Source organism: Giraffa tippelskirchi, chromosome 8 (genome assembly GCF_054371585.1).
Source record: "Giraffa tippelskirchi isolate mGirTip1 chromosome 8, T2T-mGirTip1v1.2.pri, whole genome shotgun sequence".
Taxonomy (NCBI): domain Eukaryota; kingdom Metazoa; phylum Chordata; class Mammalia; order Artiodactyla; family Giraffidae; genus Giraffa; species Giraffa tippelskirchi.
Window position 1 is genome coordinate 110223914 of NC_137282.1, and position 22884 is coordinate 110246797.

Consider the following 22884-nt stretch of genomic DNA (forward strand, 5'->3'; position numbering starts at 1 on the left):
ACCGAGGAGCCTGGTAGGCTGCAGTCCATGGGGTCGCGAAGAGTCGGACACGACTGAGCGACTTCACTTTCACTTTTCACTTTCATGCATTGGAGAAGGAAATGGCAACCCACTCCAGTGTTCTTGCCTGGAGAATCCCAGGGACGGGGGAGCCTGGTGGGCTGCCGTCTATGAGGTCGCACAGAGTCGGACACGACTGAAGTGACTTAGCAGCAGGTTGGTCATAGCTTTTCTTCCAAAGAGCAAGCGTCTTTTAATTTTATGGCTGCAGTCACCATCTGCAGTGATTTTGGAGCCCAGGAAAATAAAGTCTGTCACTGTTTCCATTGTTTCCCCATCTATTTGCCATGAGGTGATGCCATGATCTTCATTTTTTGACTGTTGAGTTTTAAGCCAGCTTTTTCACTCTCCTCTTTTACTTTCATCAAGAGGCTTTTCAGTTCCTCTTCACTTCTTGCCTTAAGGGTGGTGTCATCTGCATATCTGAGGTTATTGATATTTCTCCTGGCAATCTTGATTCCAGCTTGTGTTTCATCCAGCCTGGCATTTTGCATGATGTACTCTGCATGTAAGTTAAATAAGCATGGTGACAATATACATCCTTGACGTACTCCTTTCCCTATTTGGAACAAGTCTGTTCTATGTCTGGTTCTAACTGTTGCTTCTTGACCTGCATACAGATATCTCAGGAGGCAGGTAAGGTGGTGTGGTATTCCCATCTCTTTAAGAATTTTCCAGTTTGCTGTGAAAACACAGTTTGTTGCTATAGTTTTTAGTGAGTCTTAATTTGGTGACTTTTGGAGAGCTTCGTTATTTTCTTGGGAGAGTTCTCAAGAAATATGCATTTGCAGTGATTCTTAAATAGGCTTCCTTCCAAGATCGTGCTTCATGGCAAATAGATGAGGAAAAAATGGAAATGGTGACAGACTTCATATTCTTGAGCTCCAAATCACTGCAAATAATGACTGCAGTCATGTAATTAAAAGACTCTTGCTCCTTGGAAGAAAAGCTATGACAAACCTAGATAGCATATTAAAAAGTAGAGACATCACTTTGCTAACAAAAGTCCATTTAGTCAAAGCTGTAGTTTTTCCAGTAGTCATGTATGGATGTGAGAGCTGTACCATAAAGAAGGTTGGGGCTGAATAATTGAAGCTTTCAAACTGTGATGCTGGAGAAGACTCTTGAGAGCCCCTTGGACTTCAGGGAGATCAAACCAGTCAATGCTAAAGGAAATCAACCCTGAATATTCATTGGAAGGACTGATTTTAAACTGAAGCTCCAATACTTTGGCCACCTGATGCAAAGAGCTGACTCATTGGAAAGGACCCTGATGCTGGGAAAGATTGAGAGCCGGAAGAGAAGGGGGTGACAGAGAATGAGATGTTTGGATGGCATCACCGACTCAATGGGCATGAGTTTGAGCAAACTGCAGGAGATGGTGAAGGACAGGGAAGCCTGGTGTGCTGTAGTCCATGGGGTTGCAGAGAGTCGGATACGACTGAGCAGCTGAACAATAAACAACAAATTCTTTGAGCAGTAGAGTTCTCAGGTTATTTAACTCATCATATTGGCAGAAAGGAAGTCTGTTTTCTTAAACACTTAAATGAACAAGTGCTTGTCAACAATCTTGCAAAGGTACCCAGCCCATTTCTGGCAGGATTGGTGCCTTTCTTTTGTTCTCTGCTAGCAACCAGTTCATCTCTTTACTCTAATGTTAATTACATGACGTTGCTGTTTCATTGTTTGCTTCTTACAATAGGGCAGGAGTTTCCAAGGGCAAGGACCCTGAACTACTGTGGGTGAAAAGTCCCTCGGCTGTTGGGAACAAATGGGACCCAGAATACAGGAGGAGAGATGGATGAGGGAATTGGAGGCAGAACCAGAAAGAAGGAGCTCTGAAAGCCTGATATGCGACCAGTTGATGTTACGAAATGTTGGTTTGAAAACAGGAAACGAAGTCTTTGTTCAGAATGAGGTGACATCTTAAGGATGGGGTAATAAAAGGAAAGAACCATAGTCATTCTTTCCCATAGTTTAATGTAGTTAGAAAAGGGAAATGAGTTGGTAGAGCATAACTTGGCATGAGCTCACAGAGGTGGGCAATGGAAGTGGTCTGGAGCTAGTATTTTAGACTGTCCTTCAATAAATCACTCATTTGCTATGATTAAGGTTACTGGGTTCATTCCACACCTGGGACATTTTGTCTGGTGTCGGTGTTTTAGCAAATGCTCTGTCAGCTCTCATCTGAAGTGAGGTTTTCCCCACAAATATGTAATATAAATTTATAGGCCGCACACCTGGACAGATCTGTAATACATACGGGTACATATACACGCACTGAGTCAGGGGCAGCATATTTGCTGTAATTTGGCTGATAGACCTGCTTGCTCCAAACTGTGTGCCCTGCCTTTCTTCCTGTATTTGTGTCTTTGAGTCAGTGTTTCTGAATCAAGGCATGATTTGTTGGTTGGGAATATCAAGGCTTTATACCCGCGACTATCATTACCATATTAACCTGGATTATATCATTCCATTAGTTAGCTTTCACCTACTGGAAGATAGGAATATAAAGAACTAGTAGATGAAAGGTAAATGGGTATGTGTGTATGTGTATACATTGGGAGTGGGGTTAAGATGAACTAAATTTAGTTGCCTTATGAGAAGTCCTAAGATGATGAGAAATAGTGATTAAGCCTGACCATGTATTTGGCCTTGCTATTATTAAACAGATTTATTTCTTACAGTTCTGAGGCTAGAGGTCCAAGCTCAGGTGCTAGCATGGTTGGGTGGGGGCCCCCTTCTGGGTCACAGACTGCTTGTTGTGTCCTCAGCTGGCAGGAGGGGCTAGGGAATGGGCCCTCATTCCATTCATGGGGCCTCCACGCTCATGACCTAAGAACCTCTTAAAGGCCCCATCTCCTAACCCCATCATCTTTGGGGTAAAGTGTTCAGCACACGAGTTTGCGGGGGAGGCAGAAACACTCAGGCCTGCACTCACCACACCTGTGTATTCTGTTAATGCAAATGTTTTCCAGACTGCGTTTCCATCCCTAGAATAGGTAGGGAGTAGTTCAGTTCATGGCATGTGAAGATCTGCCTTGATGTGCTGTTTACTTCTTTACTTCAGGTTCTGCACAGTGCAGCCTTTAGTTCCTAGTTCCTTTGTAATAGTGCATTTTTCAGAATAATGGGCTCAGTGTTGGTTTAGGGAACACATTGTTATATGAGAGCCATAGAAAACATGATCTGAAAAGGGGACTTCTAATTTTCCTGAGGACTTGAGTAAATAGAGGGAAAGGGCCAAGTTCTCCCTGCCTCACAGCAGGCATTGCAGTTTTTGGAGCATATCCAATCCTGAGAGCCACCCACTTGTCCACGTTCAGGTTGATGGAAAGACAGAGCCTTATTCTTTGGTCTCCCTTGGTGAGGACTATCAACAAGGAACTTATATGCCATGAAATAGAACCAATCATTCCAACAGAAGATATGTGTATTTGGGTATTAAATTCTTTTCACCATCTTTGTGAAAAATAAGTAAAACTAGTATTCTGTTTTCATTTTTAACTGAAAATCAACATTAATATATAATTTATGAGATGGGTAATTAAATGATTTAAATGAAAATATTAGGAATTTTAATGGTAGATCTGAAAAGAAATTATGTGCTAATCTCCTGGGGGATTGTATCAAGGATAGTATTATGTAGTTAACTGGTATGACCTTCTAGAATGTAGGAACTCTCCCATGAGGAAGGCCCTTTCTGGAGACTTGAAGTTGGCTAGGCTCTCTTTTGAAGAAAAGGCACACCTGAGCCATCAGAAGCAGAATGGAAATCTGTCCAGATTTCAAAGAAAAACATGGCACAGTTCTTCAGGATGCAGGACTGTTCCCGTTTTGGGACGTTTAACATCCTTGGTCACTAGGTGCCAACTGCCAAGGTCTGTTCTCGTCAGCACTTTGAACATTCTTCTCTTTCCCTTCTCCTTGTAAGTATGCACAGGTCCCCACCAACATAAAAAGACCAAAATAAAACAAAAGCCCCTTCATTTTCCTCTTCACTGCACTAGAAGTGACTCCGCATAACTTGGTAATTTCCAAAGACCATGGCCCCTTCTGAGTCCTCATTCTCCTTGGCCTCACTACAGTCCCTCATGAGCTCTACACAAATATGTACTATTATTATTTAAAATTATTTACTTTTGGCTCTGTGCGGATTCTTCGTTGCTATGTGTGCTTTTCTCTAGCTGCAGTGAGCACCGGCTGCTCCCTGTGGTGGCTTCTCTTGTTGAAGAGTACGGGCTCTAGGGTGTGTGGCTTCAGTAGTTGCAGCATGTGGTCTCAGGAGCTGTGGCTCCCAAGCTCTAGAGTATGGGCTCAGGAGTTGTGGCACATGGGCTTAGTTGCTCTATGGCATGTGGGATCTTCCTGGACCAGGGATCGAACCCGTGTCTCTGGTCCAGTCGAATCTGCATTGGCAGGTGGATTTTTTTTTTTTTTTTACCACTGAGCCACCAGGGAAGCCCACAATTATGTATTATTAATGAATTATTATTTAAGCTCTTAAATTGCTGCTGAACTCTTCATGTGTTTGAACTTGTCTCTCTATAAATGTCTCGAGGGCGGGATCTTATATTTGTCTCTGCCTTTAGTAATATTCAGGACAGTGTATTTAATATTTAATTTGTTAGTTGAAGATTTTTTTTATAACTCATTGGACTGTTTTAATATTTACCCTGTAAGAAAGTTCTTTTCTGTTTTAATCTTGAATCCCCACTGTTGATTTTACATCCTAATTGTATATGTGATAGAAATTTGTAGTTATTATTCTTATCATAAGTAGGTCACATTTGTTCAGATCACAGGAGCCCAGGGGTATAGATGGATCTTAGTCACAGTAACAAAACAGTTTTTGACTTGGCTTTTGAAACAGGTCTCAGTCTGTTCCTCCTTTCTGAGACACAGCTTGAGAGACACACAAGCCAGAGTCTTTTCTAACAACTTCAACTGCAAAGCTCTCTCCGTTTCCTAAACTCTTAAAGCATGTACTGTTTAACGTTACTTTCGCCCTCCTCGCCTCCTGGTTACTGCGGCACTGCTCTCATTAGGCTGCTCCTTCCAGCATGGGTGTGGCCGAGCAGACCAGCGACCTCTCCAGTCATGGCTTCGGTGTTTCTTCTCAGTTCTTATCTTGCTTGGCTTCACAGCTTTTGCTCCCTGGTTCATTTCTCTTGGATTTTGTCACATTTGTCCCCTTCTAAATTTCTAACATGGTAATAGATGGTTGGGAGTGTGGAATCTGGAACAGGACTGCTTGATTTTGAATTTCCATTCTACCATTTAGTTGTTGTATGTCCTTGAGCAAGGTGTTTAACCTCCCTATGCCTTACTTTTCCCATCTCTAAAATGGGGACAACAGTGGAAGGTACTCTATATGTTTGTGAGGACTGGATGAAAATTGTCTAGCACAATAAATAGTGCTCCGTAAATGCCAGACCTATTTCTCTTTTCCTCGATGCCTTTTGTGAGCTCTGCCTTCTCTACCTTTCTCTTGGAGTTCTCCAAGTTTCTGTTCTAAGCTCTTTTTGAGTTTGTGTGTATCCACTCCCTTACTCCATCTCATTTACTCCCAAATGACTTTAATTACTGTTACTGTATTATCAGAGTCTTTCTCTCCAGCCCCAACCTCTTTCTTGAACTCCAGGTCCCTGCTTTTGACCTGTCTTGGACACCAGTCATCACATCTCAAGCTCTTAATGGCCACAACTCATTTTTATTTCTTTCTCCAAGTCATCCACCTGCTTCCCCTTTCACTTTCCTCTTCTTGGTCAGTGGCACTGTCTTCCCCATTGTCTAAGCCAGGAACTAAGGAGTTACCGTAGATTCATTCCCTCTGGTCCTTATGCCCTACATCTGGTTAAGCACCAAGGCCTTTTCATTTTGTTCTTTAATCTCTCACATTTCTTTGTCCTCCCTAAAGCATTGCTTTGAATCAGGCTCTCACTGTCTTTCACCTGAACAATAGCAATGGTCTCTTGCTTGACTTCCCTGACTTTGGTCTCTCTCTTTTCAGCTCATCTTCCCCTGCGTCACAGTGATCTCTCTAATACACAATTTGGGTCACTTGCCTCTGTTACCTAAAGGCACTAACTGGCTTTAAGTTCATGTTACTTAGTGTGATGTAACATTGGGGCCTGGAAAAAATTTCCATCTTTCTCTCCCACCACTACCCTATGCACACTTTCAGTAGTCCTGGAGGTGTTTGTAGCTCCATGAATAACCCTTTCTTGAATGCTTGCATGTAGTTATTCCTATTTCTTCTACTTTAAATGTCCTCCCATTTCACGGTCTACTTGGTGAACATCAGTGATTTTCAACAAGCGTTGCTGTTGGTGTTTGGGTGGGACAGTTCTTTGAGCAGTATCAATCCAGTATTATTGAACGCTCAGCATGCATGGTTCCTGATGCTGAATGCCAGAAGCAGTTCCCTTCCCTCTTCTGCTCCTCCCCTGCCCCACCAACCCAGTCACGTAAGAACCAGATGTGCTCTGCCCTCATTTCCAAATGCTTTTCTACGTAGGAATGCCCCTAGTAAAAAGCAGTTGTATGTATTCTTTAAGACTTAGCTTAGGCCTCATCTCCTTGGGGAGCCATGCCTGACACCTCAGCTACTGACTGATTTGAGTGTTTCTATCTCCCTGGATTCACAGAATCCCACACATATTTTATATTCTCATTGTTTTCCATTTTCTCAATGGGCTGGCAGTTTCTCTAGGAAGAACTCATCCCTGCATCCCCAGTACCTAGGATATAATAGACACTCAATAAGTATTTACAGAGAAAGTGAATGGTTGTGTTTTCTTCGGTATATAGTTATCCGTTCCTCTAGCTTATTTGCCTGTTTCATATCAGTATACCCTTTCTTTTCAAATAGATTGATAGATATTTGAAGGGAGACATTTATACTTTTTTTTTTTTTACAAGTACTTAGCATATATAGAAAGTTCTGAGTAAATGTGCTAAACTGAAACATTTAGAAACTAGCTGTTTTTCTGAGGTTAAGCTTCATTTCTTTTAATCGTGAAGGTCATATTTCTAAATGTGAAAGCACCATTTGAGAATTTCTCCAGGCTTTACTCATTTGTCCACTAGTCTTATAGTTGAGAATTGAGTGCAGTAGTCTAGCTATTCTGGTTTAAGAATTTAATTTTTGTGGGTAGTAGGTGGAGAGTACCTTTTTGTTCCTGCAAAGACCATATAAAGCCTAATTGGGAATGGGGAGGTGGATGGGGGTGGTGCAGAGCTACAATTTGCTGTCTGAAATACAGATGAAAGCCATGGGGCAGGAGGTGGCTTCCACCTCTGGTTGGATTTGTTAACATCTCAGTAGACATGCTCCTTAGTTATCAGGAGAATTTTCACGCGCCTATTCCCCCAGCTACTTTCTTTTGTCTCTATAGTCTATTTAGCAGTCTTTGGGTCAACCTTGTGACAAGACGACATTAGGTAAGTTACTGCCTCACTTCAAATACTTCTTTGGCTTCACATTGCCTCTAGAAGGGATTTTCAATCGGAAGTATGTGGTTTTTTAATGTTGGATCTCACAACCTTAAATTAAGCCCACTACTCCACAAAAGAGAACCCGTTTCATGATTTAGTTACTTTGTTTCTTGCCCATAAATAGTATTTCCTACTTTGTTCACTTATGTTTCTTCTCTAACATAGTTCTGAATTTCTTTTGACATTTTAAAATTTGAAATTTATCCTTCAAGATAAAGCTGTCACACAGAATAATCAAAACATGTCACAGGCTGAGAAAGAATTCTAAAAATATCTTAAGCAGTAGCAATATCATTGGAAAATGAGGGTGAGAGGTGAGAGGCAGTGGACCACCTATGGTAGCCACTGCAAAAGAGAAAATTGATAGGATACATAAATTCTAACATGACTTTTCAAATTGACAATTTTATTGAGATAATTGTACAGTCACATTCAGTTACAAGAAATACTATTTGTTGTTGTTTAGTGGCTAAGTTGTGTCCGACACTTTTGTGACCCCGTGGACTGTAGCCTGCCAGACTCCTCTGTCCATGAGAGGCAGGCAAGGTCCAGGCAAGAATACTGGAGTGGGTTGCCATTTCCTTCTCGAGGGGATCTTCATCACACAGGGATCGAACCCACATCTCCTGCATTGCAGGCAGATTCTTTACTGCTGAGTGCCCGAGAAACACTATAGAGAAATTTTATACTCTCTGCCCAATGGTAATATTTTATAAAACTATAATAAGCTCAATTGCCCTACAGCTCAAATGATAATGAATCTGCCTGCAATGCAGGAGACCTGGGTTCGATCCCTGACTCGGGAAGATCCTCTGGAGAAGGGAATGGTAATCCACTCCAGTATTCTTGCCTGGGGAATCCCATGGACAGAGGAACCTGGTGAGCTACAGTCTGTGGGGTCGCGAAGAGTCGGACACGACTCAGCGTCTAACTACTACTACTACTAAGATCCATTGATATTGACCATGATGCAATGTACTCATCTTATTCAGGTTTCCCAGTTTTACTTATATTTACTAGTCTCTGTGATCTTAAATTTCAGCATTCTTTTTTGTCACCTGTGTAAGTTCATGCATTCACCACCACAGACAAGATACTGAATGGTTCTGAAACTGCTAGGATCCCTCATGTCGCCCTTTTATAATCATGACCGCCTTCCCTTCTCACCCCTCCCAATACTGTTTTTCACCTCTGGCCACCACTAATCTGTTGTTCATTAATTTTTCTCATTTAAAAATATTATTATATATGTGGGATTATGGTCTGTGACCTTTTGGGATTGGCTCCTGTTGATGAGCATAATTTCCTAAAGATTGATCCATGTTGTGTAAATAGTTTGTTCCTTTTAATTTCTGAGTAGTATATATTGCTGAGTTAGGCATTTACACATGTAAGTGTGCACACAGATGACAGAGTTTAACCATTCAACTGTTGAAAACATCCGGGCTGATTCTAGTTTTTGGCTGTTATAGGTAAGGCTATGACCAATAACATACAGGTTTTTGTGTGAACATAAAGTTCTGTTTCTCTAGGGGTGGGGGAAATACCCATTAGTGGAATTACTGGTGGCAACGTGTATTTAGTTTTTAAGAGACTGCCCAACTGTTTTTCAGAGTGGCTATATTATTTTGCATTCTTACCAGCAATGTGTAAGTGATTAGTATCTCTACATCCTTTCCAAGATTTGGTTATGCCACTGTTTTTTGTTATAGCCATTTGAATGGTATATTGATATTTCATTATGTGTGTGTGTGGTTTTTTGGTTTTTTTTCACATTTATAGCCTTGTGATATCTTTTGTATACATATTGTATACATACATTATTTGCAAAAATGGGATTATACTATATGTTTTAAATAACTTTCACTATAAATTTAACTTACACTGAACAGCTTTCCAAGGTATTAAGTATTTCTTTCTATAGTAGATATAACAGTTTTGTAGCATTCCAATACATGAACCAAAGTTCTCTTTTTGAATTAATTGACCTAGAACATAGTATTTATCTCAGGTATAAAACACAATCATTCCTTATATATATATGCAGTCATCCCTTGGTATTCATGGAGGACTGGTTCTAGGCCCACTGGTGGATACTCAGATCTGTGGATGTTCAAGTCCCTTGCATGAAATGGTGTAGTGCAGTCAGCCCTTTGATTCTTCAGGTTCCACATCTGCGGATATAGAAGACTGATTGTATTGTGCATTGATCACCACAGTAAATCCAGTTAATATCCATGGTGGTTTTAATTTGCATTTCTAAAGTGGTTAATGATGTTGACCATCTTCCCATGACCTTATTTGCCATGCAAATATCCTCTTCAGTGAAATGTCCATGTCTCATCCATTTTCTAACTGGATTGTTTGAGCGTTTTTAATATATTCTGGATACTAGTCCTTTGTGGGATATTTTCTCCCAGTCTGTAGCATGCCTTTTGATCTCCCTCACTTGGGCTTTCACAGAGGAAAATTTTTAAATTTTGATGTCTAGCATGATAAAAAAAAGAAAGGTCTTAGTCTTTAATGTCCAGTAGTCCTTTGAGAATCTGAAAGCTGTAAACTCTTGTCAGAAAAATGCACATCACACAAAATTTCATACCTAAAGTTTTGGTGTTCACAGACTCTATGAAGTTCATCAATGAACTATAAGTCAGATGAATCCACTTAATTTGCAGTAATCCTGCAGAAGACTCTGGGGAGAGTGACTCTTCTTTTGTTGAAGTAAAAAGTGGAGAAACTCTGTAATTTACAAAATAAAAGAAAGCTATATTAGCCAGGCTTTATTCTGTTGAGGACCTAACTCAAATGCCTCTTTCTCAGCAATATTTTTCTTGACTACTCTGGGATACATTGCCAGATTGCTGCTTTAAACTTCTTAGGCTGAACAGCTCTGCCAAGAAAACAGTCTTTCTTGTATTGAATTTGAGCTTTAAGGCATCAGCAAACGAGTGAACTTGTGGGCATTTCACACCTGCCAGTTCAGTTTTAGTAGCATGACTCTTTACATGTGACTTATTTTTCTTGCTCCATTTCCTTGTTTTATAAAGATGAGTGCAAAATAAGAAAATAGGAATGAGATGCTAGTGGTGAAGCAAGGGTTGATGAATTGGATATGTTCATTATCTGTGCCCAAGCAGAGAATTGTCAGCATCAGTTAGTTGTGTTAAACTTGATCATGCATCCCATTAAGATGGAAAAGTAAAAAGCTCACTATAGGAAAAACTGGAGTATATTTTGTTTACATTCTGACTCGAAGCAAACATGAAATTAGGAATGTTGTTAGGTCTCTGGCAAAGGAGTCTTGCCCCTGGAAGTCTGTTGTTCACTTTTGTTGCAGGTTTTTATTTATTTGTTTAAATTTTTGGCTGCGCTGGGTCTTGGTTGCTGCGCGGGCTTTTCTCTAGTTGTGGCGAGTGGGGCTCCTCTCTATTTGCAGTGTGCGGGCTGCTCATTACCGTGGCTTCTATTGTTGCAGAGCCGGGCTCTAGGGCATGGCTCAGTTGCCCTGCAGCACGTTGAATCTTCCTGGGCCAGGAATTGAACCCATGTCCCTTGCACTAGCAGGCATATTCTTAACCACTGGACCACCAGGGAAGTCCTTGTTGCAGATTTAGTATGTGTTGTTTTAGGGATGAATTGTGTGTTGACATAAGAGGCCAGTGACCTTTACTCCCTCTGGTTTCCAGACCTGTTACTCTAACCTCTCTAACTCCTCAGTGTTTCGTAAAAATATCATGTATCCAGGTCTGTTTTCATGCTGAATCCTCCTTTCTCTGTTCTGTGTATGTAACTCCTTTATCACTTCATGCTCGTCCTATACTATCGTGTTCTGCCAGCTCAGGGGTATTACTCCTTTACCCTTTAGCTTTTCATGGTTATAGATCTTATCTTGGCCAGGTTGTAAGCTCATCCATGCTAGAGACAGTATTGTATATATATTTTATATATTTTATTTTCCCTCCCATGACAGCCTGCATAGTGTTGTGCGGTGAATTGACTTTGACATGAAAGAGGAGCTTTAGAGCTGTGTTGCTAATAAGGACATTGATGCCCTGATAGGATGGAACTTGCCCATGATGCTTGAGTGATTGAGCTTTGCATTGACTATGAAGGATACACTAAACAGATTAATAGCATAAGTGAGCTGGTAAAGGGAATGTTCCATTGATGTATAAAAAAGCTTTTTAAGGGCTTAATCACTCTGTGTGCAGATACATCCTGTGAAATACAAGCAAGTGTGACTGGTTTGGTGGAACATTTTGCTAGCAGCTAGCTCCTGCTCCTCTTTGTACTTTACAAACGTCCTCTAGTTTAAGCTGTCCCATTTCAGACTGACTGGCTCCCCTTCTTCCTCCCCACCCCCAGTCGCTGGAATTAATGAGATCCTTTTGAATGGTTATTGTGTTGCCTGCTTTCTAATCTTCAGACATTTCCCCACACTGAGTTCACCAAGTAATTCTACTCTTTCACATAAAGCTGCTTAGACCTGCATAAATCAGGTAGATAACTCCAGTCTGAAGCAGGTCTGTAGACACTGCTGTGTATTTAGCAGTAGGTATATTTCTAAAATGCTTTTTTCCTGCCCATCCATTGTGTTGGCATGGAAGGTTTTTACTTGGACTTACCTCCCGTTTAACTGTTCTGTTCTCCTCCTGTTAGTATAACAGTTGTGAAATATTGTGAAAGACAATTAAAATTCTACACTCCAAGGCTCATTGAAGGAGCGGTGAATCAACATTTCCATCTCCAATGCTGCAGATTTCAAACTGAGGTAACAGTAGAATTACCCCAATAATAATTGCTTTCTGCTCTTTGAAGTTTCAAAGTGGAGGGGGAATATTTGGTTCTATAAAATCAAATAAAACTCTGTGGAGTTAGGGCTTCCCTGGTGGTCCAGTGGTAAAGAATCTGCCTTGCAGTGTAGGGGGACTTGGGTTCATTCCTGGTTGGGGAACTAAGATCCCACATGGCACAGAGCAACTAGGCCCATGTACCCTAGAGCCTGCGCGCCACAACTGCTGAGCCCACACGCCACAACGATGGGAGATCCCACATGCCATAACCTATGATCACACATCCTGTAACCAAGACCCAATGCAGCCAAATAAATAAATTAACGAAAAATTCTGTGGAGGTTGGCAGTGTTATAGTGATGTGGTACAGTGCTCTTCAGAATTCCTGATACCTGGGAATTCTTCGGGGCTGCCAGGATGAAGCTGAGCTGAATAGGCCTCGTTCTTACCCTTTTCACCCCAATTACTGCCAAATCATTTTGATCAGTCTAATATGTAGAGGTTCTGAATGATTTTATTTGGAATAAAGATTCAAATGCTTAAAAAACCCTTTGTGTATGCTTCATATGCAATGATTGGGCTTCCCAGGTGGCACTAGTGGAAAAGAATCCCCTTGCCTATGCAGGAGATGGGAGAGACACCACTTTGATCCCTGAGTCGGGAAGATCCCCTGGAGAAGGAAATGGCAACCCACTCCACTGTTCTTGCCTGGGGAATCCCATGGACAGAGGGCTATAGTGCCTGGGGTCGCAAAGAGTGGGACATGAGTGAGCATGCATGCATTGTAATATGTGATGATAATAAATCAAAGTTACAGCTAGGATTTATTGCGTTCCCGTTAAGGGTTTTCTCTTTTCTTAAGCATCCCAATGATCTTAACAGGTAGGTACTGTTACTGTTTCTACTTGACACATGGCCCAGGGAGGTAAATAACAGGCCCAGAGTCGCACAGAATAGGGTAGAACTGGTGTTCAAACACAGTCTGTTTCTGAGCCTGTACTCCTCGCTATGAGGTTCTTACAGCTTTTTGCCAAATGAATTTGTCTTTCAGATTGTAGTAATGTGACGAAAGGACTGTGCTGAGGCCAAGGAGAGCATGGGCTCTGGGGTCAGACAGGCTGGATCCACATGCCTCGGCCACAACTAGCCTCTTGGCTTCATTCTCAACCAAGTGGCACAACTTTGCTGAGGTTTTCTTTGCCCTTGTGAAGTGGAGACAGGGGTGCCGGAGGCCCTCCTAGCTGAAGAGGGCAGGTATCAGGAAGGCCCTTTAAAGTGAAGCTCCTTAAAATGGGGACCACAATTCAGCGGGAACAGTAGTGGAGAAAAGATTTGCTCGGGGCTCCAGTTTTTGAAAGTGAAATTAAAATTCTGAAAATATTTATAAAATTTTTATTTTATTCCTTTGGCTGAAAGGCTGCAGAGCATCATGGCTAGAACTTAAAGTTCTGGGGTGGCTGCTTAAATACCAGCCTAGCCTCGCTCAGGGTGACCTAATGCACATTTAGTTTTCAGCTCTGTTGACTCTTAGAATGAACGTAAGGTGAATCATGTGTGTGTGAGAGATTAATTGAAGGAGGTTGTGACTCTTTTTGGCACAACTTATACAGTGGGACATTGGTGTTGTCTTATTTGATTTTCAAAGCATTATTATGAGGATCGTTTTTATTAGAAATACCCAAGATTGTCTTCTGTTTTCTCCTAGGTGGAAAGAAGGTACTCGTATTCCTTTAATGTTGAAATTACTGTCTTTAAGCTGTTATCTTATTATGATTATTTCTTTTTACTTGTTAATGGATCTCTGTCACATTCTCATTAATAGTTTTGTATGTGACTTGAAGTTCTCCAGTACTCAAACTCTCTTCTCAATTTTATTTAACCTTATTTCATGCTTAAAAAAAAGATTTCCAGCATTATTTTGAGTTTATTTGTTTTTTAGCTAAAATATCTGGTAACCACACCAGGCCAAAGCAAGAAACTGTATAAAAAACTTTGGTGTACAGGATAAAATTGCTAGAGGGTAGATGCTGGCATTGGGTTGGGGGAAGAATGAACACAGGAGGTTGTTGCTTGTGATTCTGTAAGTGGTCTATTCCTTTAAATATTTTTGTTTAGGTAACTTACTTTGCAGTTAACATTGTAACTGGAGGGACTTGTAAATGAAGGTTTAGGTAACTAAGTAACATTTTCTCAATGCTACTGAATCAGTGGACCTGAGTTTGAGCAAACTCCAGGAGTTAGCAAAGTACAGGGAAGCCTGGAGTACTGCAGTCCATGGGGTTATAGTCGGACATGACTTAGCGATTGAACAGCAGCCATGAGGATTCTCTGAGATGATGTTGGTAAAATACTTAATGCAGTACTTCACATACCGTTATCCTTCTAAATGTAGTTGTTTATAGTATTGATAAATATTTGACCGTTATCTGTTAACAGGTTGTATGAGAGGCATACACACCGATTTTTAGCATGTTGAAGACAAAATCAGTCATGGTTTTATATTGAATCAGTCTTAGAGTATTTCATTTAGAAGCAAAACTTGAGAAACCCAGAATTTCAAAGAATTGATTCTTTTTCTGTATTAGTTAAATGTTATTTTAAAAAATTAAAATATTATTTTCACCTGTTGAAAATAGTCTAATATTTTTCTTTAGAGTTAACTAGCAATCAAAGATATTGGAATAGTACATATCTTTCAAAACATATCTAAAATATTGAATTTTTTGTATCTTGATCTTTTCACAAGATTGTTTCCTCTTTTGGGGGTAAAATTAAAAGTTGCGGCTCTCTACTGAGACCCCAGATAATTCCATGGTGTCTGCCAGCAAGACTGGAACTGTATTGGCTCTTCAGTTTCCCAAGAAATATTAAAAAAAAAATGCAGTACGATATAAAAGTACTTGTCTCAGTTTTTGAACTTGCAGGTGGAGAACTCAAGCATTAGAAAATGAAGCGCAGTACATGACACTTCACTTACATGGTGAAAAGCTACAGCATGTGAAGAACTTAGGCAACTGTGACTTGTTTAGCACATACAAATTTTTTATCATTAAACTTGATGTAAAAGGAGGTGTGGCCACATTTCACCATGCAGCTCTTGCAGCTCTGCTAGTGAACACAGAACTTACTGCTTTTAGCTATAACGGAGGAATTAATTTCAGAAAAGTGAGGATATAGTTTTTAATATCTGATTTGGTTTGAAGTTTTATTTGAGGATATATTTGCTTCGAACTTTGTTCTTTATAGCTTAAGCAGGTGATCCTGAGAGAGCTTTTATAAGTGTCAGAACTGAGGTTGAGAACTGTGGGGGTTTTGGTTTTAGTTTATTTTTTCAAGCAGTGAAACATAGTTTCTCTGAAAAACAAGAAAACTGCTGCTCAGAATGGTTCTTAAATGTCTTCACTGAAAACAGGCAAAAGATAAACAGAAATAATAAAATACGAGTTGTTAAATATCAGGTGAAATATAAATATGTTGTTTAGCCCTTGATGTTTTGCCTTTCGTCTGAGATAATTACAATCCAAAGTTGAGGCAGGCGTTTGAAGTGGGCCTTATACTGACTGAAAGGGGTGGAGACCCTGGATCCTTCACAGAGCTGTGCCGGGTTGGATTCTGTACTGTACTTCAGCTCACGTGGGCCTTTTCGCTGGATAAACACGCAAGTCTAGAGGCTCTGGTGAGCGGCCTACATTCCACAGGTCATGCCTTAATCTACTGAACCTGGAGGAAAACTTGGGAAAAGCAGCCTAACCATTGTGGGGAAGGCTTACTTACTGTATGAAACAGAGCTTCAAAATGTTGTCCTGTACCCTTAAGTATGAAATGTTAGCATGTATCCCTTACTTAATGTACTTATTAATAAAACATGCTACTGTAGCATGGACATGAGTTTGAGCACACTCCTGGAGATAGTGAAGGAGGGGGGAGCCTGGCATGCTGCAGTCCATGGGTTGCAAAGAGTCAGACGTGATTTAATGACTGAACGACAATAACTACTGTAACAGTGTATATTCTAGTGTACTAGAATATAACAGTGTAACAGTGTATATTCTAAAACATACCTCAAATCTAAAAAGCTGTAAGGGTTAAACATTGTAGTAAAAAAAAATTTTTTAGTAGCCCCTTTTGTTCTCACTAAAATCATTGACATGTAATACATGGCAGGGTAATATAATGAAAATGTGTCACTGTTTTGAAAATCTATGCTTAGTAATTTTAATGCTGTGTAGTACTTTGGCTTGAATGCCTGGTTCCAAATACTGTTTATTTTGAAATTGGTTTTGAAGTGTTATAGCTGGAAAAGATACCATACTATGGTAAAAAAGATTCTAATTGAAGAAGTGAGTGCTGGGTGTACTTATAAATAAGAGGATTTATATTTTAATCCCATCCAACAATTATACAAGAGTTTGTTCAAATGTAGCTAGTAAATGCCCATTTTTCCTGATGTTCATCATTCTTCCTGCAAATTGATCAGAAGTTGTTGCATTAAAAAGAAAAAAACCCATGAAACATTTGGCAAGGTTTAAAAAGTATATTAGAAAGCCTTTCCCGAAAATTTAAAGCATGTGTGTATGAGGGCTTTTGTAGGTGGCAAACTTTAAATAATTTTTTGCATCAAAATCACAAAATGAAAACATACAAATACTTTTTCAGAATGTTTTTACAATGGTGTATACTGTCTATAACCTGTTTCTTTTGAGATGCCTTTTCTTTTTCACTTATTAAATATCACCCCTTTCTAGAAGGGATAGGATATTTATTTGAAAAATATTTTAAGAAAAATCTGCTATAAACAGCCAGTTTTAATCTTGTAAAGCCCAGCAAAAATTTAGAACACTTCTATTTTTGTTAGAAGATTAGGTAGTACATGTTTGGCAACTTTTTAAAGTACTTTGCTACGATATAACCAACACCCTTTAATGTGGTAAAGATTTTTATGGTCATTTCCCGTCTTGTTGCAGCGATTGTAAAGATTTGACCATGTTTAAAGGTCTTATTTCTATAAAATTAACCATACTGACATCCTGTGAAACTGTGTGCTTTTGGCTTCAAGTTCTTTGTTAACGATATCTCACCCATGAATGACACAGTGAATGGATTTTGCATTTGTGCTTTTTAAACTTCCTGTCTGAGAAGTTGCCCTATCAGGGTTGTATTTTGAACATTATTTATTAAAGCAGTAATTCACTCTTCAGAAAATCTTCATATTCTCACCCAAAGTGACTTTTAAAATGTATTTTATCAGACAAAATCTAATGCCATCTGTACTTTCCTCTAACTCTATGGCAAGTCTTCCACACAGCTGAATTTGTCCTAATAGACTTCTTAAAATACTCAGTTTTAAAAGTTCTGCTCCTAAAGGAATGTGCTTTAGTTTTTTATACTTTGTGTTTTTCACTCTGTGTTTCAGCCATTTTTTCTTAGCACTGTGTTTACCATAGAATGCATTCATTTCTTTTACTATTAAGTAGAAGTCTTCAAAGAATCTTCTGATTTTATTATCAAGTTCAGTAAAGTTTTATAAAAGATTGGAATTGTGTATGACATGACTGTTAACAGGTGAAAAATGAGTAGTATTTTGAGACACAGCATACGTATACGCATACATTTAGTGTGAAAGTCATGGTGCATGTGCTGTGGATATACATTCAAAGTGAAAGTCGCTCAGTCGTGTCCGAGTCTTTGCGACCCCATGGACTATAGTCCATGGAATTCTGTAGACCAGAATACTGGAGTGGGTAGCCTTTCCCTTCTCCAGGGGATCTTCCCAACCCAGGGACTGAACCCAGGTCTCCCACATTGCAGGCGTATTACCAGCTGAGCCTCCCAGGGAAGCCCTACATGTTTTAAATTTTATTTATTTATTTTTGGTTGCACTGGGTCTTTGTTGCTGAGTATGGGCTTTCTCGAGTTGCGTTGTGCGAGCTTCTCATTATGGTGGTTTCTCTTGTGGAGCACAGGCTTTAGTCACACAGGCTTCAGTAGTTGTGGCTCGTGGGCCCTGGAGCACAGGCTCAGCAGTTGTGGTGCAGGGTCTTAGTTGCTGCTCAGCATGCGGAATCTTCCTGGCCCAGGGCTCAACCCCTGCATTGTCAGGCGGATTCCCATCCACCGTACCACCTGCGAGGCCCTACATTCATATTTTGAATGCCTTCTTGATCATTTTGAATCTTGGGGCCATGTACTTGTCAATGCTCTCAGGTTGGTCATTCTTTTTATTTCATAGTGTAGCTGATGAGCAATTCCTTTTGGGATGGGGAGTCTCAGTCTTGTCATTTTTGTGGTTAGTAGTATTTTTAATTTGAACTTTCTTTCCTAGACTCCTTAAACCATTCATCCAATTTATGAGATTAGTTTCATCAAAAATTGTTCATGATAACCTGTAAGCCCATTTAAGTGTGTCCACATGAACTGCCACAGGGCACAAAGTGTTGAAAATGAGGACCTAGGGAGGGCCCGCCTGTCAACCCCTCGGCCTTGTGGTGCCCTCGGTCTTCTCTCCAGATAAGTCATGGAAGGTAACTTGTGACCCAGGAGGGTGGCCAGTGCCAGCATGTTTATGAACTATTAGTAAAATGTGAGCTAAATGATTTTATAAAAAAATAAAATAGAATTCTTTGTACTTGTCCCCTGTGTCAAGTGTGTCCTCTAGGGATTACTGTACTCAAAAGTCACAATTCAGGGCTTCGTGTCTGCCTTCTTAAGAGACATCCCCAAAGGACTGCAGCTGGTGGTGGCCTGGGGACCAGGACCAGGCTTGGCCTGGTGAGCAGAACTGTGTCCCAGAGGACGCAGGTGGGTGGGGGGAGAGAGGAAAGGTGATGGGGGCCATGAGTCTCCTTGTCGATCCTCCTCAGAGTTCACATGCAGCCCACTCTTCACTTTCTTCTCATCTTTAGGTGTCTGTTGTTCAGCTGTGAGCTCTTTGAGGGGTGGATCACTTCCTGGTCATCTTTGTGCAATGCTGAGCCCATTGGAGGTGTTCAGTGAACCTCTTTTAAATGAGGCTCCTTTTATCTAAGCTGCTAGATGGTTTCTGGGTGCAGATGGGGTGTGTACAGCTAGTGGAAAGGCTGGTTAGCCTGGCAGCGGGCTGCCTCCCTCCAGATAAAGCTTTCGGGTCCTGAGTAACAGGTCCTAGATCTGTTCTGTCACATAGGCTCCTGCCCCATCCAGCCAAGAGTGGGTTCTGACCTCAGAGTAGCCTAAGTGATTAACCAAGGCAAAACTTGCAACATGCTTGTGTTGGCCTTTCTTGGCTTTCTGAAATATATTGATAATTTCTGATTGGGAGCAGTCAGTGGGTTAATGTTGGGAGTGATAGGTTTTGCTTATTGTAGATATTCATGTGAAGAAGAAAGGGGGGAAAGTTATTTTATATGGAGCATCTTACTCCTTTGTTCTTAGTTTTGTCTCTGTAGCTTTCCTGTCTAGTGGGCATCTCTTCCCTCCATGAGGTTAACTGAAAGGCAGGATACAGCTCTACTGGTTGGTCACACAGGGACTCCTGCAATAACTCTCCTGTTTGTTATTTTCATTGCAGATGCGGAAACCATGGAGCTGAACTGCAGCGAAGTACCTCTGTATGTAAGTGCCTAAGCACCGGGCTGCAGGCCTAAGGGGCTCATTCTTGGACTTGAAACCCACGTGACCGAAGTGGGAAGACGTGTTTTGCTTGCTATTGAGTTGGGACTTTTAAAAAACCGCACACAGCATTACTGTCTAGTTCAAGTTTTTTGCATGGAGACTTTTAAAACTGGTTGACTTGTGGTTCCAAAGTCTAGGTTTTAATGGTATTTTCCTGAGTAACTTTTAACCGTATAACTTCTGAAAGGCAGCTCTGCTCACCACTATATCACCAGTGCTTAACTGTACTAACTTCTGGACTCAGAAATACTCAGTTTATCTCTGTGGATGATTTTTGAACACATTCTTATATGATATGCTGATAATAACCAAGAATGTTTTCTGTGTGTATCTTTGGAGGAGGAGGGTTCAATGATAGCTGGTAACATGATAGTCGAGGTAAAATCATGAAATAGGAATTCAAAGGCAAAAGTGCTGGGACATACAGAGAACAGGTGGTGGTGGGCCCTGTGTGGGCAGAGCAGCCAGTGAGGCTCCTGATCAGATGTGCCTTCTGGGCTGACGGAGGTTTCTGTTCCTGAAGGCAGTTACTACGTGTAACAGAAGTGAACCAGTTGTCTCTCCACATAGAAAATGGGAGATGATTTCCTCTCCCTTCGTTACTTTAGGCATAACCTCTTTTCTTGGAACCTATGTTGGTGGCGGGTGGGCATGGGTGTATGCATTGGAACTGGGATTTCGGGTAGCCTTTGAATCATCCACTCATGAAATACACCAAGAATGTTAAATCTAGAATAAGGGTATGATCTCAATTTAGATATATCCCCAATAGACAAAATATCAAGGAACTGGAACAAATTTAAATAGAATCTTAGATCAATTAAAATACAGTCATTCGTTTCCCCTTACCACACATCCCTACCCAGGTGGCCCTCCCTCTCTCCCTTCCTCCTCCTCCCTTGCTGTATCCTCCCCTCCCCCTTACATATTAAGCTCTATTCTCTGGAGAAAAACAAAATGATAAAATAACTGAATACTGAAAAAGCTGCCTTCTGGGTTACCCAGTGGTCTAGAGTGTTTTCTCTAGGTTGTGATTTGGAGGTCATAAAATGAATTATAGATAAGTTAGACTTGGCCTAGCCATAATTAAGATTAAAAAAAGAGATTGGTTCAAGGCTAAATTTAGACCAATTTAGTCCCAATTTGGTCCGAACTTTTTTTTTTTTTGGTAACTTAATCCTCCTTAACTTTATTCTTTGCACTCTGCTCCCCTACCTCAAACCAAACAGATCTAAAATCTAATCATTATATAAAACCTTGTAGTTTTTTAAAAAATTGAAGTATGTTTGATTTACAGTGTTGGATTAGTTTCTGCTGTATAGCAGTGATTCAGTTATATACACACACACACACACATATAACTATATATATAGTTTTTTTCTTTTTTATATTCTTTTCCTTTATGGTTTATTATAGGATATTGAATATAGTTCCCTGTGCTGTACAGCGGGACCTTGTTATTTATCTATTTTATGTAGAGTAGTTTGTATCCCAGGTGGCTCAGTGGTAAAGAATTCACCTGCTAATGCAGGAGTCATGGTTTCAGTCCCTGAGTTGGGAAGATCCCCTGGAGAAGGAAATGGCAACCCACTCCAGTATGCTTGCCTGGGAAATCCCACGGCAAAGGAACCTGGTGGGCTGCAGTCCATGGGGTCGCGAAAGAGTTGGACTCGACTTAGTGACTAAGTGACTAAGCAACAACAATAATCTGCTAATCCCAAAAGAAAAGAAAAGTGAAGTCGTTCAGTCGTGTCCAACTCTTTGTGACCCCATGGACTGTAGCCCACCAGGCTTCTCTGTCCAGGCAGCTGCTTTACCATCCCAAACTCCTAATTTATCCCTCTTCCACACCCTTTTCCCTTTGGTAGATGTAAGTTTGTTTTCTATGTCTGTGACCCTGTTTCTGTTTCATAAATAAGTTCATTTGTGTCATATTTTAGATTCTATATAAAAGTGATATCATATGGCATTTTTTGTTTTCTTTCTGTACAATAATTTCTAGATCCATTCATGTTGCTGCAAATGGCATTATTTCATTCTTTTTTATGGCTAAGTAATATTCCATTTCATATATATATACACATATATATGTATATATATACATATATATATGTATATATATATATACATACATACACACACACACACACACACCCCCCACATCGTCTTTATCCATTTATCTGTCAGTGGACGTTTAGGGCACTTCCATGTCTTAGCTATAGTAAATAGTGCTGCTATGAACATAAGGGTGCATTGTATTTGCTTGAATTAGAGTTTCCTCTGGATAAATGCCAAGGAGTGGGATTGATGGATAATACGGGAAGTCTATTTTTTATTTTTTAAGGAACCTCTATAGTGTTTTACCTAGGGTCTGCATCAGTTTACATTCTCACCAGCAGTGTAGGAGGGTCCCTTTTCTCCATACCTGCCCCCCCGCCCCACCCCCCACCCCAGCATTTGTTGTTTGTAGACTTTTTGATGATGGCCATTCTGACCACTGTGAGGTGGTACCTCACTGTAGTTTTGATTTGTATTTCTCTAATAATTAATGATGTTGAGCATCTTTTCATGTGCCTATTGGCCATCTGTATGTTGTCTTCAAAGAAATGTCCATTTTGGTCTTCTGCCCATTTTTCACTGGGCTTTTGTTTTTTGTTATTGAGTTGTATGAGCTGTTTGTATATTTTGAAAATTAAGCCCTTGTCAGTTGCATCATTTGCAAATATTTTCTCCCACTCAGTAGGCTTTTTGTTTTGTTTATGGTTTCTTTTGCTGTGAAAAAATTTTTAAGTTTGATGAGGTCTCATTTGTTTATTTTTGCTTTTATTCCTATTGTCTTGGGAGACTGAGCTAAGAGAACACTGCTGTGATTTATGTCAGA

General features: G+C 40.3%; 1 protein-coding gene across 4 annotated transcripts in view; it reads left to right on the forward strand.

Annotated features, from left to right (window-relative positions):
• Positions 1 to 22884, forward strand: part of ARHGEF28 (Rho guanine nucleotide exchange factor 28) — a 322957-nt gene that overhangs the window by 38053 nt on the left and 262020 nt on the right. For all 4 annotated transcript variants that reach the window (XM_081520859.1, XM_081520861.1, XM_081520862.1 and 1 more), the window contains one exon: positions 19900 to 19943. In XM_081520859.1, the coding sequence (XP_081376985.1) occupies positions 19911 to 19943 (33 nt within the window). In that variant the 5' untranslated portion in view covers positions 19900 to 19910. The remainder of the gene's footprint in view (positions 1 to 19899; positions 19944 to 22884) is intronic.